Below are 16,163 nucleotides of genomic sequence, written 5' to 3' on the forward strand. Positions count from 1 at the left end.
TTAAAGTGTAGAAGTAACAAATACATATATTACACACAATATGTATATTACAATTTAATATGAACAACAACAATAGAACTTCAATAATAAATAGCATACAAGGTATATAATTTATCATTTAATACATTTATAACACTGACGATAAAGCTAATGTATTTGAACGGAAACTATCCAACATAATAAATAATTGAATGTTTTTATACATAAGGGATAAAACTTGCTGACTTTTATTTAGGTAAAACTTCTTAACTAATCGAAAATCTTTCCGTGGTAGTTGAAAATATTTCCTTGACTTTTGTTTTAAATTCGTTATCACGGGCACTGTATATCAAGACATTCACTAAACTGTAACAACAAAGAAACAACCAAGGTATTCAATGTTGATTTGTAAGTTTTTAATTAAACCAACAGTTATATCCTATTAAATAAATGTATAACAATTGAACTAAAATATATAAAAACGCTAAGTTGTTTTAAATTAATCATACCTGTTTAACATTGTTAGGTAAATACCTATCGTATAGGATATTGATATGTTGTCGCATGTAAAATACTTATTTACTGACAGAATTTCAACAATAATATAAGGACCTAAATACATGTAAATAGTTAGCAACGTCAATTAATCCACTTTTTTACAAAGATAATTTGTTTTAAGTTTTTACTAAGTGATTTATTAAAATTGTTGTAATATTATTAAAACATTTACAAAGGGTTAAGGTGAATCCAATTTGCATTAGAGCCAGAGTTTTGAAAGTTCTGATTTGTAACTTATCTCTTCCACGTTTGGAACCTCGTAGTGACGAAGATAAATTAAATTGATAATGAATAATTACTGCCGTTGCAATTGAAATCACAGTCTGTAAAATAATATATCAATAATGACTTTAAAATGTTAAGGTAATAGATTGCACTGTGACTTGCACCTACCATTATAACAAAAGGTACCAAAGTAAATATAACCGACATTGCTACTGCAGGAGCAATCGTTTTATCTATTCTTGGAAGTTTTGTTGCTGGTAAATATAAAAATACCATAGAGCTGTAGACGAAAATTAGTTTTCCATTAAACCAAACTGCAAAAACAAAAAGGGTTATGATAAAATAAAAAGCGGTATTAATATTTACCACAGTTTACTTACGTGGTGTTGTTGCGGCAACAAAGGCTAAAATCCAAACCAACGTTAATCCAATATAGAAATTGACAGTTTTTTGTTGATTATATTTTATTGGCCATAGTATTGCATATAACCGTTGCAAACCCAGGAAGACCAGATGATATAACGACGCTGTGAAACCAAGCAAAAAAAATACTCCCCCGGCAGTTGCTTGTGGCGAACCCCGCAATTGGAAATGAGTTTTCTCGACGTAGGATGAAGTAGATTGTATTGTCCATAAGAAATTGTACATGACAATCACCAAGAGATCAATTGCTGGGAAATTAAAAAGATTGTTTAGAAAGGTTTATTAAAAAAATCCTTTTTTTTACTAAATATAACAACCTGTAAGCAAATCGGCAAAGGCTAGCGAGGCTTTAATTTTATTTCTTTTACTTCTTTTATTGTCTTTTACAACGCTCCAAATTACCAAAGAATTGCCAACTAGTATCAATAGACCGATAATAATACAAAACACTGCAAATAAGACGGCATACCCAACACTGCATTCATTACAGTTATGTAATGTGGTTTCATTTGAACAATTATCAAAATATTGGCTTGAACAAAATGCTGGCTGACCACAAACCCGCCACCGATATGAAACTACGTCTTTAATTTCACTAATGGTATAGTCTGTACGCTTAATATCAACAACGAAACTCAACACTTCCTCGATTACAGGCGGTGGATTATACGTTTCATATATTATCTGTGGCATATAGTCTAGATTATAGAACATTATCACAGTAACTGGAGGTTTATCTATTTCATTTCCACTTCCACTAAATTCTCGGTGAGAACCACTTCCACCAAAATGTTGGAAGGAACCGCTTCCACTGGCATTTGGTAACTTATCCGAATCGATGTTACTGAATGTCGAAGTTTGATAATAACCACTTCCACTACCACTAGAATCTTCATCAGTTAGATTAGTACTGTTACCTTGATACGACATATTAATTTTGAATTTTAATTCGGAAACTTAAATATCTGTTACATTATTAAATCACTTTAAAAATAATAGTATTAGACTTTATGCGCACAAACATATTTGTTTTCCCCCAGGCACATTGCCAGTGTACCTGTTCAACAATATACGTCAAACCGTGAAATTTCTCGCTACGTTCTAGATATCGTAAGATTTCACAGGAGTCGGATCACTTTAGCTGCCTTGTTCTTTCTTGAAAGTAAGATACGAAAAAAATTAAAGTTTGATTTTAAAAAAGTATTTCCGAAAATTTAAAAGTTACCTCGAGCTAGTGATAAAAAAAATTTTCAATAAGTTTTAACGCGTTAACCGTATACAGGGTACGAAATAACGTATAAAAAACGATTCGCTAAAAATGAGGTCGCATTTTTAGAGTAATTATTAGGTTCAAGTCATAATCTTCGTTTTTTTGTAACACTTGACGCGTTGCATGGAATTTTTAAAATGTAACGTATTGTTAAACAATCGTTAAGAATATTTTGCATGAAAAACGAGACATTTTTAATTCTTTTAATTGCGCAACAACTGAACGATCTCGGGAGCGAAATTTACGCATTGCCAAAACATAGAAAGTTATTGTTATTAAATGCCCTATAGTAACCTACATTTATGCAGGATTATGATGATGTAATTAAATTAGTGTAAAACTGGTGTAAAATAGATCGTAAAAATATACACGAGAGTTTTATCACTGCCTGAACCTTTTTTGGTTGATTCGCTATTTCTAATATATTTGTAAAAAACGATTTGCTAATTTTAAAAAACGATTCGCTTTTAGCGAATAGCGACCCGTTATTTCGTTTCCTGGTATAGTTGCGTGATCTTTTGTAATTTTATATAACATAATAATGATCAAGTTATAAAACTTGCCTAACCTCCTTTTTCAATAACAAATCGTTGAATATATATAATAATTGGCTATGTAATATACTGTTTACTCAAACTCTGACCTTTTTTAAATGTATCAGATGTGGTTTGCCCTTTAAAAATAAACTTTATATATTTCCAAGCACATCATTATAAATGAACGTATCACACAACAAATATGTTTAAATTACAATATGAGAACACTATAGCGCAATAACAAATAGAGGACGTTGTTGATCATTTATCAAATAGTACATTTATAAAGTTTTTATTAGGTACTTATCGCACATACAAATTTTAATATTATAAAGCAGGGTTATTTATATTTAAATTTGGTTGTTTATTATTTTAAAAAGACAACTTTTTTATCCAACTGACATTCTTTTCGAAGTACTTGTGAATATTTTCTTTACTTTAACTTTAAATTCGTTATCACGAGCACTGTATATAAGAACGTTCACCAAACTGTAAAAATTATTAAGTACTTAGAATTACTTAAAGTTTGTTAAAGTAGCAAACAATTTTTAATACAAATATTTAGAACTAATTGTATAAATAAATACCTGTTTGACATTGTAATATAAAGGCATATTGTATAGGGAATTGCCTTATTGTCACAATGGAAAAATTTATTTATCGAAAGAGTTTCCACTACAACGTAAGAACCTAAAAAAACATTAATCACATTCACTAATTTTATTTATTAAGTGGCAAATATTTATATCTATGTTTTTGTTTAAATGCTTTATTGTTTTAATATGAGGTTTAATAATTAAAAAATATACTTAAGGTTAATGTAAATCCAATTCGCATTAAGACAAGAGTTTTAAATGCTCTAGCTTCCAATCTATCATTTTCCTGGAAAGAATTCCGTTGACCTATTTCGAGTTTGGTTTTGAATCGGTAATGAATAATAACCCCCGTTGCAATTAAAACAAAAGTCTGTACAAGAAAAGCGAAGTTATATTTTAGTTAGGTAATATGGTTAATATGTTTGCAAATGTATTTGCCATAATTAAAAAAGGTACTAGAGTGAATACAAGCAACATTGCCACTGCAGGGGCAGTCGTTTTATCTTTTCTTGCTCGTGTTGGTGCTGGTACGAACAGAAATATTATGGAGTTGTATATAAAAAGAAAACAGGTTGTGCACAGGCATATAAATGATCCTTCTCAGGTATAAATATAAAACCTTTATCGTTTTGAATAACAGTTAAGTTATTGAATACATTTTGACTGCCTTTGTTACTTTATACGATCCACTTTCACTCGCACTTGGTATTTCATAGAAGTAGCTCTCGTTGGTAACTTCATTGACTTGGTCGACAATATTTTCGTGTAACGACATGGTAATTTTACTTAAAGAGGTAATATCTTAAAAATTAATGAATTAAAATCCTAAGTTTTTTTAATATGGATCAATCTACGAAACAAGTTAATTCTCATAACCCTTTGTTTAAAATTATAAATCCTCGACTTGGTTCTTAAACTATCTGATTTATTATATTATTTGCACTAAAGTTAACTCGCTTAGTTATGTTAAGCTTAAAATAAACTTTGTGCTTTACCAGTAAGTGATTTTTACCAATTTAAAGTGTAGAAGTAACAAATACATATATTACACACAATATGTATATTACAATTTAATATGAACAACAACAATAGAACTTTAATAATAAATAGCATACAAGGTATATAATTTATCATTTAATACATTTATAACACTGACGATAAAGCTAATGTATTTGAACGGAAACTATCCAACATAATAAATAATTGAATGTTTTTATTCATAAGGGATAAAACTTGCTGACTTTTATTTAGGTAAAACTTCTTAACTAATCGAAAATCTTTCCGTGGTAGTTGAAAATATTTCCTTGACTTTTGTTTTAAATTCGTTATCACGGGCACTGTATATCAAGACATTCACTAAACTGTAACAACAAAGAAACAACCAAGGTTATTATTCAATGTTGATTTGTAAGTTTTTAATTAAACCAACAGTTAAATCCTATTAAATAAATGTATAAAAATTGAACTAAAATATATAAAAACGCTAAGTTGTTTTAAATTAATCATACCTGTTTAACATTGTTAGGTAAATACCTATTGTATAGGGTATTGATATGTTGTCGCAAGTAAAATACATATTTACTGACAGAATTTCAACAATAATATAAGGACCTAAATACATGTAAATAGTTAGCAACGTCAATTTACCCACTATTTTACAAAGATAATTTGCTTTAAGTTTTTACAAAGTGATTTATTAAAATTGTTGTAATATTATTAAAACATTTACAAAGGGTTAAGGTGAATCCAATTTGCATTAGAGCCAGAGTTTTGAAAGTTCTGATTTGTAACTTATCTCTTCCACGTTTGGAACCTCGTAGTGACGAAGATAAATTAAATTGATAATGAATAATTACTGCCGTTGCAATTGAAATCACAGTCTGTAAAATAATATATCAATAATGACTTTAAAATGTTAAGGTAATAGATTGCACTGTGACTTGCACCTACCATTATAACAAAAGGTACCAAAGTAAATATAACCGACATTGCTACTGCAGGAGCAATCGTTTTATCTATTCTTGGAAGTTTTGTTGCTGGTAAATATAAAAATACCATAGAGCTGTAGACGAAAATTAGTTTTCCATTAAACCAAACTGCAAAAACAAAAAGGGTTATGATAAAATAAAAAGCGTTATTAATATTATCCACAGTTTACTTACGTGGTGTTGTTGCGGCAACAAAGGCTAAAATCCAAACCAACGTTAACCCAATATAGAAATTGACAGTTTTTTGTTGATTATATTTTATTGGCCATAGTATTGCATATAACCGTTGCAAACCCAGGAAAACCAGATGATATAACGACGCTGTAAAACCAAGCAAAAAAAATACTCCCCCGGCAGTTGCTTGAACCGAACCCCGCAATTGCAAATGTATTTTCTCGACATACAATGAAGTAGACTGTATTGTCCATGAGAAATTGTACATGACAATCACCAAGAGATCAATTGCTAGAAAATTAAAAAGATTGTTTAGAAAATTATATTAAAAGATTACCTTTTTCTACTAATTATAACAACCTGTAAGCAAATCGGCAAAGGCAAGCGAAGCTTTAATTTTATTTCTTTTACTTCTTTTATTGTCTTTTACAACGCTCCAAATTACCAAAGAATTGCCAACTAGTATCAATAGACCGATAATAATACAAAACACTGCAAATAAGACGGCATACCCAACACTGCATTCATTACAGTTATGTAATGTGGTTTCATTTGAACAATTATCAAAATATTGGCTTGAACAAAATGCTGGCTGACCACAAACCCGCAACCGATATAAAACGACTTCCTTAACTTCACTAATAGTATAATTTGTACGCTCAATATCAAAAACAATACTGTCCACTGCCTGGTATATAGGCTGTGGAATATACTCATAATTTAATTCGGGGAGAATCGGGTATTCCTGCGGCATATAGTCTACAATTGATACATCAAAGGTCATCATCATAGCTACTGGAGGTTTATCTATTTCTTTTCCACTTCCACCAAAATATTGGTAGGAACCGCTTCCACTGGCATCTGGTAACTTATCCGAACCGATGTTACTAAATGTCGAAGTTTGATAATAACCACCTCCACTACCACTTGAATATTCATCAGTTAGTTTAGTATTGTTCCTTTGATACGACATATTAATTTTAAATTTTAATTGGAAACTAAAACTTTTGTTAAATTATTGAATCAATTTAAAAAATAATATTAAGATCAAGGTATAAAACTTGCTTAACCCCCTTTTTTAATAACAAATCCTTGAACATATATAATAATTTGCTATATAATACACTGTTTGCTCCAATTTTGCTCCAACTGCGATTTGAAAATAAACTTTATATATTTCCAAGCACATTTATTATAAATGCACGTATCACACAACAAATATAATTATATTACAATATAAGAACACTATAGCGTAATAACAAATAGAGGACGTTGTTGATCATTTATCAAATAGTACATTTATAAAGTTTTTATTAGGTACTTCACGCACACACAAATTTTAATATTATAAAGCAGGGTTATTTATATTTAAATTTGGTTGTTTATTATTTTAAAAAGACAACTTTTTTATCCAACTGACAACCTTTCCGAAGTACTTGTGAATATTTTCTTTACTTTAACTTTAAATTCGTTATCACGAGCACTGTATATAAGAACGTTCACCAAACTGTTAAAATTATTGAGTATTTAAAATTATTTAAAGTTTGTTAAAGTAGCAAACAATTTTTAATACAAATATTTAGAACTAATTGTATAAATAAATACCTGTTTGACATTGTAATATAAAGGCAAATTGTATAGGGAATTGCCTTATTGTCACAATGGAATAATTTATTTATTGAAAGAATTTCCACTACAACATAAGAACCTAAAAAAACATTAATCACATTCACTAATGTTATTTATTAAGTGGCAAATGTTTATATCTATGTTTTTGTTTAAATGCTTTATTGTTTTAATATGGGGTTTAATAATTAAAAAATATACTCAAGGTTAATGTAAATCCAATTTGCATTAAGACAAGAGTTTTAAATGCTTTAGCTTCCGATCTATCATTTTCCTGGAAAGAATTCCGTCGACCTATTTCGAGTTTGGTTTTGAATCGGTAATGAATAATAACCCCCGTTGCAATTGAGACAAAAGTCTGTACAAGAAGTAAAGTTATATTTCACGTAAGAAATATGGTTAATATGTTTGCGTATTTACCATTATTAAAAAAGGTACCAGAGTGAAAACAAGCAACATTGCCACTGCAGGGGCAGTCGTTTTATCTTTTCTTGCTCGTGTTGGTGCTGGTACGAACAGGAATATTATGGAGTTGTATATAAAAACTATATGCTTATCGAACCAAACTGTAAAAAAGGCAAGACCACATTATATAAAGGAAAATGGGTTTTTAATAAATATACCTTTAACTTACGAGGTATGGTAGCTGCAGTAATCGCTAAAATCCAAACCATAGTCAACTGAATATAGAAGCTGAAAGATGTTTGTAGACGATATTTCATCGGCCACTTAACCGCATAAAACCTTTGCAAACCCCAAAAGACCAAGTGGTATAACGAAGCTGTAAACCCGAGAAGAAAGAATATTCCTCCGGCAATTGCTTTTGGCGATCCCCGCAACTTGAAATGCGTTTTCTCGACGTAAAAAGGAGTGGAATTAATACTCCATGAGAAATTGTACATGACAATGACCAACAGGTTAATGGCTAAATCAATGTGCAAAAATTAGGTATTAAAATCTAAAATATTTTTAAATGATCACATTTACCTGCTGGTAAGTCAGAAAACGCCAAGGAAGCTTTAATTTTCTTTTCTTTAGTTCTCTTTTTTTGTTTAACGACGCTCCAAATTACCAAAGAATTGCCAACCAGTATTAAAAGACCAAGAATAATACAACATACAGCAAACAATGCAGCATAACCCATGTTACATTCTTTGCAATTTCTTAAGGTCGTTTTATTAAAGCAATAATCATAAGCTTGGCTTGAACAGAAGACGGGCTGGCCACATGCATGTGAACGAAACTTAACAGTGTAGTTAAACAGAGTTTGATTAAAAGTTAAAAAATTTTGAGTTTCATATGGTCTTTCTTGTAGATTTAAAACTAACAGAGCGTCGTTGGGTAGTATACTCTTTCCTGCTGGTAATAAAACACTTGTGTTTTGTATGTCATATTTATCAGTAGGTTTAAGAGTTGATGTTTTGTAAGAATCGCTTTCAGGTATGGTTGTTTCATGTAAAGATCCTTCAATGGATTCTGTACTGAAACTACTTGTACTAGTCATTCTTGTTTTTTTTACGATCAACTTTCAATAAATAATGGTTAATATTAAGACCTAATTTTTCCTATGTCTAATTCAAATGCCTTTTATTTATTTAATACAAAATATTTGTTTAATATAACATAAACATTTTATTAAATTTACTTCAATTACAAATATCACTATACATAGAATCAATAATATAGCATATATGAAAGCAACAGCAACGAATTACAATTTATCATCTGGTACATTAATAATCTTATTGTCAAGCAAAATGTAGGTAACGCATAAATGTGTTATGTCATAACTTTATTTAGCACTTTGTTGCCATTTTAATTCGGAAAAAGATATCTTTTAAGATGGTGAATTTCGTAGAGTTAGAGATGTGAATATCTCCTTGACTTTAGTGTTAAATTCTTTGTCACGGAAACTGTATATCAGTACATTTACTAGACTGTGAAAAAAAAACAAAGTGAAACTTATGAAACCAACTTTTTCTTAAGATGAAAATTAATATATTAACACACTAAGTGTTCAAAACTGTTCAAAAGGTTAAAATGATCATACCTGTTCAACATTGTAATATAAAGACATATTGTGTAGGGAACTGAAACGTCATCACGAGTAAAATATCTTTTGCTCAATAAAATTTCCGACACAATAATTGGAGCTAAATAAAAAAAATTGTAAGGCAGAAAAGTTGATGGTTGTTTAGACTGTGTTGAACATTGACTTAATTGACACAGTAATTATTAGAACTACAGCGTTGTTAGTTGTCATAGGGCTTATGTAAAATAACTTTAGCTTAAAATTCACTTACTTAATGTTAATGTAAATCCGATTTGCATGTAAGCCACATTTTTAAATGCTTTGATTCCCAAATTCTTGCCTCTACTTCTAGAATTTTGATGACGAATTGAGGGCGATAAATTGAACCGATAACGAATAATTATAGCCGTAGCAATTGAAATCAAAGTCTATATAAAAATAACATTGTGTATTTTAATACGTGTTGGTAAAATTTATTGCACTTATACTCACCATAATGATAAAAGGTACCAAGGTGAATATAACCGACATTGCCAATGCGGGGGCTATTGTTTTATTTAATGTAATGTATTGAGGTGCAGGTAAATACATAAAAACTTTAGAATCATAAACAAACACAATTTTTCCATCGTACCAAACTGTAAAAAATATATATTTTTAAGCTATAAAATACCAAATTTAAATAAACAATCTTGTTGTTTCTTACGTGGAATTGTAGCCGATGCAATTGCCGAAATCCAAACCAGGCAAAGACCAATATAAAATCTTAAATTACTCTGTTGTTTGTATTTTACTGGCCACATAATTGCATAAAAACGCTGCAGGCCTAGAAAGACCAGGTGGTATAGAGAAGCTGTGAACCCTAAAATAAAAAATGTACCACCAGCAGTTGCTTTTGCCGAACCTCTTAATTCCAAATGCGTTTTTATGATTCTAAAAGACGTGGAGTTTACAGTCCAAGAAAAGTTGTACATAACAATCACCAACAAATCGAAAGCTAAAACGAAAATTCTTTAAAATATTTTTATATTGGCAAGCAAATATTTACTTCAATGTATTTACCTGTTAGTAAATCAGCAAAGGCCAGTGAGGCTTTGATTTTGCTTCTTTTGTTTCTCTTTTTATCTTTCACTACGCTCCAGATTACCAACGAATTGCCAATCAAAATTGAAAGGCCAAGAATAATGCAAAATACAGCAAATAATGCAGCATACTTCATATTACATTCATTACAGTTGTTTAGGGCGGTTTCATTGGAGCAACTATCAAAATATTTTTTTGTACAGAAAGCAGGCTGGCCAAAAACATCTAAGACAATATTTTTAGTGGGTAGTGTTTCTTCCAAACGTGATAAAATCTTACGAGTTGCATTATTAGTATTTTTAAGTATTAAAACAGATGATATATTTCGATGGTTATCTAGTAATTGTATAACATTTTTCTGGTTCAGGTTGGTTCTTTCTAATGATGGATACTGTAAACTGGAATTCCGGTTATTCAGCAAACCTATATCGAAAGTAAGAATTTTAATAGTTCTTGTATCATTTACTTCAGTAGTTTGCTCACTGTTATAACCACTGCCACTAATTGTTGGTGTTTCGTGAAAACCGCTTCCACTGGTAATTGGTGGATGGTACCAACCACTTCCACTTGGTTTTTCAGCTGAACCACTTCCACTGGTTGTCGTTGCGTTAAACCAACCACTTTTGCTGGTTTTTGAAATATCATGCCAAATACTTTTACTCGGTGGTTCTTCTTCAAATGAACTCATTACGACGTTTTTTTGCGTGCTATAAAAATAATTACCGAAAGACCATCAATTTTTATATTAAACACTGCAATATTTTACGGCCTTATGACAATCTTTTTAAATATTATTTTCGTTCGTAAGGTTTTTTGGTGCTAAATTCTGCCAATATGAAGATGTTGCCAAGGCTGGTTCATCTGCGATAAAATGCAATTTAATAAAAAATCAATTGATATTTATAATGCCAAAAAATTAACCGACATTTTTTTAAACATGATAAACTTAAATAGAAGAATAAAGAATACTATTTCGCTTACATTTTCTTATGCCACGGGCTATAAAATATAAGTGTTTTGCTAAATATACAAAGGTTTCTGAAAATCTAAAAGTGTTAATGGCAATGTTGTTTATGCTGATAAACAGGCATCGTGTGTTTGGTAAGCTCTGAACTTGTTTTTAGAAGTTCCGCAACATTCTTAAAGTATTATTCTCAATATAATTAGTGTGTATTTACCAATAATTAGTTGCTGGGAAATTTTTTTTTATATCGATTTAATGCGTAGTGTTACATTAATACTAATGTTACTGAACAAGCGTTAGACTTGTTTTAGCAATTTGATAGTATCTATATAACTTCCAGAGGTTACGTTTGGGTCAGGTAGTCAATTATTTTTATTTTAGGCTAATTTAATCATGAAACTTTACGTTTTTTGAAACGTGTTATGCAGTTAAAAGTTTTTTAATTTTATTTTTATTCCTAATAGAATAGACAAAATTATTTCAGTTTTTAACGCTGTTTTTGACCAGTGCTGATATGTCAAATTTAGATACAGCGTAACGTAATCTGTAGTAATCTGTAGCGAAAAATGTAATCTGTAGCGAAAATCATAACCTTTAAACCATGATTAAGCTATTCTCATCTAGTAGCTATATTTTTACATACGTCAGTTGTGCGCAATTTATATCTGCCGCATTTCTTTTTCGATTTGTAATTGTAACAGGATACGTCAAACTTCAAAATAAATTAAATGTTATTTATCAACAGTATATTGTAATGAAAACCAGATTGTTTTTTGTTTAAGGGCGTAGGTTTACAATTAATTTAATAAAGAATAACATAGGTTTGGGTCAATAAAATTAATAGTTTTTTTTTATAACAGCAGAGCATTTAGTAAAATCGAAAACCCAGAGTATATGTAACAGTGAATTCTATTTAGTTATGAGTTCTACTACATCTTTAGATGGCCCACCGCCTACTACAGAACCAGAACTAATTCCCGGTGCTGCACCACCTGATGTTATTTTCTACAAAGACCCATTTGAAGATGAGATAATCTTACCCGCAGTGACAGAACCATCAAATGAAAATTTTACTGATGTTAGAAATACAACTGAAGTTATAGTAGGATATAGAGTGGCAGTAAAATTGTGTGGTACACAAGCATTTTGTGGAAATATTTCTTATCAGCAATGTGGCAACTTTACTTTGCAAGAATGCGATCGATGCAACATGGGTTACGCAGCATTGTTTGCTGTGTTCTGTATCATTTTGGGTTTGTTAGTTTTGGTTGGCAACTCGTTGGTTATCTGGAGCGTATCAACGTATAAAGTCAAGTCGAATTTTAATAAGATTAAAGCTTCTCTTGCTGTTGCTGATCTATTTACTGGTATAATAACACTTGTTATGATAGCATTGTTATAACAAAATTTTGTTAAATATGTTTTTTCGTAAATGTAAATACAACTTAATCCTAATAGGGTTAGTTGGCCAGAACAGAGGGTCTTCTGGTTAAATTAACCAGTCATCACACTTTTTTTAGCAATCAACCTTCTTGTGGTTGTTCTGTACAACTTCTCCTGGTCAATAACTTCAACGCCTTCTGATATTAAGAAATGGCATTTAGAAATGCGGGGGTCTCCGCAAGCTATTTCTGGGGGAATATTTTTCTTGCTTGGCTATGCGGCTTCATTGTATCATCTAGTTTACCTTGGAATACAACGTTTTTATGCAATTGTAAAGCCTATAAAGTATAGTCAACAAAGTGATTTAAATTTCAATATCGGAGTTTTAGTAATCTGGATCTTAGCCATTGTAATATCGACATCACCTCGTGAGTTTTTAATACAGAATTTTTGCATGTAAAGTAACCTAAACTTAGAAATGTACATGGGCTTAAAATTACCAAGTCTTCAATTTATTTTACAGTGTGGTTTCAACGATATGTGACGTTTGTTTATTACTCCAGCATGTATTTATACTTTCCAGCTCCTCTGGCTTATGGACCAGCTGTAGCTAATAACACGGGAATTATGGCGTCCCTTGCTATAGTTGCTGTGTTTACCATTTTGCCTTACGTGTTAATGGTAAGTGTCAAATTGGTTTGCACTTTCAGTATCCGTTACCGAAATTTTTTTTTACTTTTGCAGACCGTGTTAACAGTTTTAGTTTTTATTTACATACGAAGACGAGCAAAAAAATCTCGAAAAATTCGGGGCAAAAAAAGTGTCAACCAGCGTGAGGTTTCTGTATATATTTCAGTTGCACTCATGCAGATTGGCTATACAGTAACTTTAGGTAAATTATCATTTTTAACTCAGTTGTTTTGTTTGTAATAAATCACATTAAACAATATGTTTACAACACTTTAAAATGTTTAGTCCCTGTTATTGTTGCCGAATGTTTGTTTTTTTCTGGATATTTGAACTGTGATACATTTGTTGTTCCATACTTGATCTGTTTTTATCTTTCAATGACAAACAGGTACTTCATAAAACAAAAAAGATATTAAAATTCAGTAATAAAAAAGTAATAATCTTTTTTTGAATTTCATCTTGACAAATAACTTGTTGTTTTAGTTTGGTTAATGTTCTGATCTATAGCGTTAGGGACGACATGTTTAAGGAAAAGATGAGAGAGTTATTTCATTTCAAACATCCCTTAGTTTCAAAATCTTCAACTTCGTCCAAGCAAACACAACCGACAAATTTATAAAAAAAATATTTATCATTGTTGTATACTGTAAAGTGGAATTGCGTAATGTGGTCATGTGTTGTTGTTAATTAATTGTATAAAAATACTTTAAAAACAGATTGGTTTATTTATTAGCACGTGGTCAAGTAAGGCTGTATTTTATATTTCATATAAGTTTAAAAAAAGGTACACCAGGATTTGAATTTAAACTTTATTTAATAAATGAAAAAAAGGATATTAAACTAACGCTAAACAGAGTTGACAATTATAAACTATAAATATTTGTAGTTTATTTAATTAATCTATTGCTGTAAAGTGGTAATTTATGATTTTCCACGAAAAAAATTCGCCATAGATTTCCTAAATTTCGGCTCTCGGACGCAGTAAATTATCACATTACAAAACCTAAAAAAAATTGGTATTAAAAAATGTTAAGTTAGTATAATAAATTGAATCTAAAAATTAAACATACTTATTTGTCATTGAAAGATAAAGCGAAATTATAATTGGCGCCGAATCCTCGCAAGATACAACTCTGATGTACATTAAAAATATAGCCAAAAATGGGGGTACTGTCAATTAAAATAAATATTAATTCTTTAAATGAATAAAATAAACCAAAAAAAAGCAAAAAGTAGGGAAGCTATTTATTAAAAACAAATTTGAACTCGTGAAATTTTGTATAAGAAATGATTAAAAATTATTGTTCCATATATTATTAAACTTTTCTAAAATACCTACCGTTTGTTAGTGAAAATATGGCTTGCATAAGTGCGATCGTTTTCAAAGCCGATATTTCTTTCTTGTTAGACTCGTGCCTAGATAAGGATGGGTCCGTTGACTGTTTAAACTTTTTGTGAATTTGATAAAACGAACTTATTGTAGTTGCACACTAAAAAGGGCTTGGTCAGATATAAAGTCAGACTTAAGTTTTATAATATTACTATATGTGAATGCTGTACACTTCAAGAAATTATTCATATTAAAATAAACAAAGATTACCATAGTAAAATACGGAACTATAAACATTACGATCATGGTAAAAATAACTGCGCCAAGATAGACGTATTTATTTTTTGCTGCTGCCATATAAGTGAAAGTTCCCGGGTAATATACGAACGTAACAGCATTGGGAAACCAAGCTAAAATTTAAACAAGCAAGTTATTTAAATCTTGTAAAACCAGATAACGACCCATGGAAAAAATATCTACATTTTGAGGGTCTACTTTAGCTAATAAATTAAACGAGAAGCACACAAAGTTTGAAAGAAACAATTTGATTTGAATATCTATGTTTGTACCTGGTGATGATGCGCCAAAAAGTGCTATCAACCAAACACCGACTAGACCAACAACGACAGTGTTTTTACCACGTGCGTTGTATTTTATTGGCCACGCGATCGCGTAGAAGCGCGACAAGCCTAGAAAGGTTAGGTGATACAAGGATATTATGAAGGTAAAGATGAAAAAAATTCCGCCGGCGAAGGCAGCGTTCGACCCCCGGAGTTCTCGTTCTTTTTCCAGAATCTCGTAAGGCGTTAAGTTTATCGTCCAAAAGAAATTGTAAACGGTAACAGTTAGAAGATAAAAACCTAATAAAAAATAAGACTTATAATATCAATAAATTCCAACATAACTTTTTTCAAACTTGACTACCATACCTGTAAATGAATCAGCTATTGCCAATGATACTTTTATCATGTTAATTCGTGAATGCTGCTTCAGAAGTTGGACATAATTTAATATAACTAGGAAATTTGCAAGTAGAATTGCCAAACCAAGAAGTATGTAAAATGTTATAAGAACTGAAGCAACTGTTAAATCACATTCGTTCTTCATGTCAGGTAGCATATAATATTCCCCGTAGTTCTCAGGCTTGTTGCAAAAGGTTGGATAGCCACAAATTAAGTTAGACGTATTATGCATAGTGTTATTTATTCTTTCGAGTTGTACTTTGGAGTGTCTTTCTTGGCCTAGTATTTTGTGAGTTATTGTTTGAGCAGTTGTATTTGTAAAGTATTCTGTAAAGTTTGTTTCG

The 16,163-nt window shown here is 30.5% G+C and overlaps 6 protein-coding genes across 7 annotated transcripts; 1 reads left to right on the forward strand and 5 right to left on the reverse strand.

Annotated features, from left to right (window-relative positions):
* Window positions 1–145: 145 nt before the first annotated feature.
* LOC145759356 (adenosine receptor A3-like) lies at window positions 146–2,140 on the reverse strand. Its single transcript, XM_082573166.1, has 6 exons — window positions 1,503–2,140; window positions 1,143–1,433; window positions 931–1,076; window positions 710–860; window positions 489–591; window positions 146–345 (listed from the first exon to the last, which is right to left on the reverse strand). Exons 1-6 carry the CDS (start codon window positions 2,113–2,115, stop codon window positions 246–248), a joined length of 1,404 nt encoding a protein of 467 aa, XP_082429292.1. The 5' UTR covers window positions 2,116–2,140; the 3' UTR covers window positions 146–245.
* Window positions 2,141–3,317: 1,177 nt separating this feature from the next.
* LOC145759695 (uncharacterized) lies at window positions 3,318–4,362 on the reverse strand. The gene is made up of 4 exons (XM_082573544.1): window positions 4,264–4,362; window positions 3,801–3,957; window positions 3,579–3,681; window positions 3,318–3,480 (listed from the first exon to the last, which is right to left on the reverse strand). The coding sequence occupies exons 1-4, from the start codon at window positions 4,360–4,362 to the stop codon at window positions 3,381–3,383; spliced, it is 459 nt and encodes a 152-aa protein (XP_082429670.1). The 3' UTR covers window positions 3,318–3,380.
* Window positions 4,363–4,744: 382 nt separating this feature from the next.
* LOC145759697 (adenosine receptor A3-like) lies at window positions 4,745–6,722 on the reverse strand. Its single transcript, XM_082573547.1, has 6 exons — window positions 6,110–6,722; window positions 5,750–6,040; window positions 5,538–5,683; window positions 5,317–5,467; window positions 5,096–5,198; window positions 4,745–4,948 (listed from the first exon to the last, which is right to left on the reverse strand). Exons 1-6 carry the CDS (start codon window positions 6,720–6,722, stop codon window positions 4,849–4,851), a joined length of 1,404 nt encoding a protein of 467 aa, XP_082429673.1. The 3' UTR covers window positions 4,745–4,848.
* A 2,490-nt stretch (window positions 6,723–9,212) lies between these two features.
* Window positions 9,213–11,415, reverse strand: LOC145759698 (C-C chemokine receptor type 8-like). The gene is made up of 6 exons (XM_082573548.1): window positions 10,470–11,415; window positions 10,114–10,404; window positions 9,900–10,045; window positions 9,679–9,835; window positions 9,426–9,528; window positions 9,213–9,312 (listed from the first exon to the last, which is right to left on the reverse strand). Exons 1-6 carry the CDS (start codon window positions 11,176–11,178, stop codon window positions 9,213–9,215), a joined length of 1,506 nt encoding a protein of 501 aa, XP_082429674.1. The 5' UTR covers window positions 11,179–11,415.
* Window positions 11,416–12,366: 951 nt separating this feature from the next.
* Window positions 12,367–14,192, forward strand: LOC145759936 (uncharacterized). 2 transcript variants are annotated; one of them, XM_082573789.1, is made up of 6 exons: window positions 12,367–12,821; window positions 12,975–13,265; window positions 13,361–13,518; window positions 13,582–13,729; window positions 13,813–13,915; window positions 14,011–14,192. In XM_082573789.1, the coding sequence occupies exons 1-6, from the start codon at window positions 12,374–12,376 to the stop codon at window positions 14,144–14,146; spliced, it is 1,284 nt and encodes a 427-aa protein (XP_082429915.1). In that variant the 5' UTR covers window positions 12,367–12,373; the 3' UTR covers window positions 14,147–14,192. The 2 variants fall into 2 exon arrangements, with proteins under 2 accessions (XP_082429915.1, XP_082429914.1); XM_082573788.1 differs by having other exon boundaries at window positions 13,361–13,729.
* Window positions 14,193–14,434: 242 nt separating this feature from the next.
* Window positions 14,435–15,850, reverse strand: LOC145760056 (putative trace amine-associated receptor 3). Its single transcript, XM_082573921.1, has 6 exons — window positions 15,787–15,850; window positions 15,427–15,717; window positions 15,128–15,267; window positions 14,867–15,017; window positions 14,598–14,697; window positions 14,435–14,530 (listed from the first exon to the last, which is right to left on the reverse strand). Exons 1-6 carry the CDS (start codon window positions 15,824–15,826, stop codon window positions 14,449–14,451), a joined length of 804 nt encoding a protein of 267 aa, XP_082430047.1. The 5' UTR covers window positions 15,827–15,850; the 3' UTR covers window positions 14,435–14,448.
* Between the last annotated feature and the right edge of the window lie 313 nt (window positions 15,851–16,163).

This window comes from Corella eumyota, chromosome 7, assembly GCF_963082875.1.
Source record: "Corella eumyota chromosome 7, kaCorEumy4.1, whole genome shotgun sequence".
In the NCBI taxonomy this organism is placed as follows: domain Eukaryota; kingdom Metazoa; phylum Chordata; class Ascidiacea; order Phlebobranchia; family Corellidae; genus Corella; species Corella eumyota.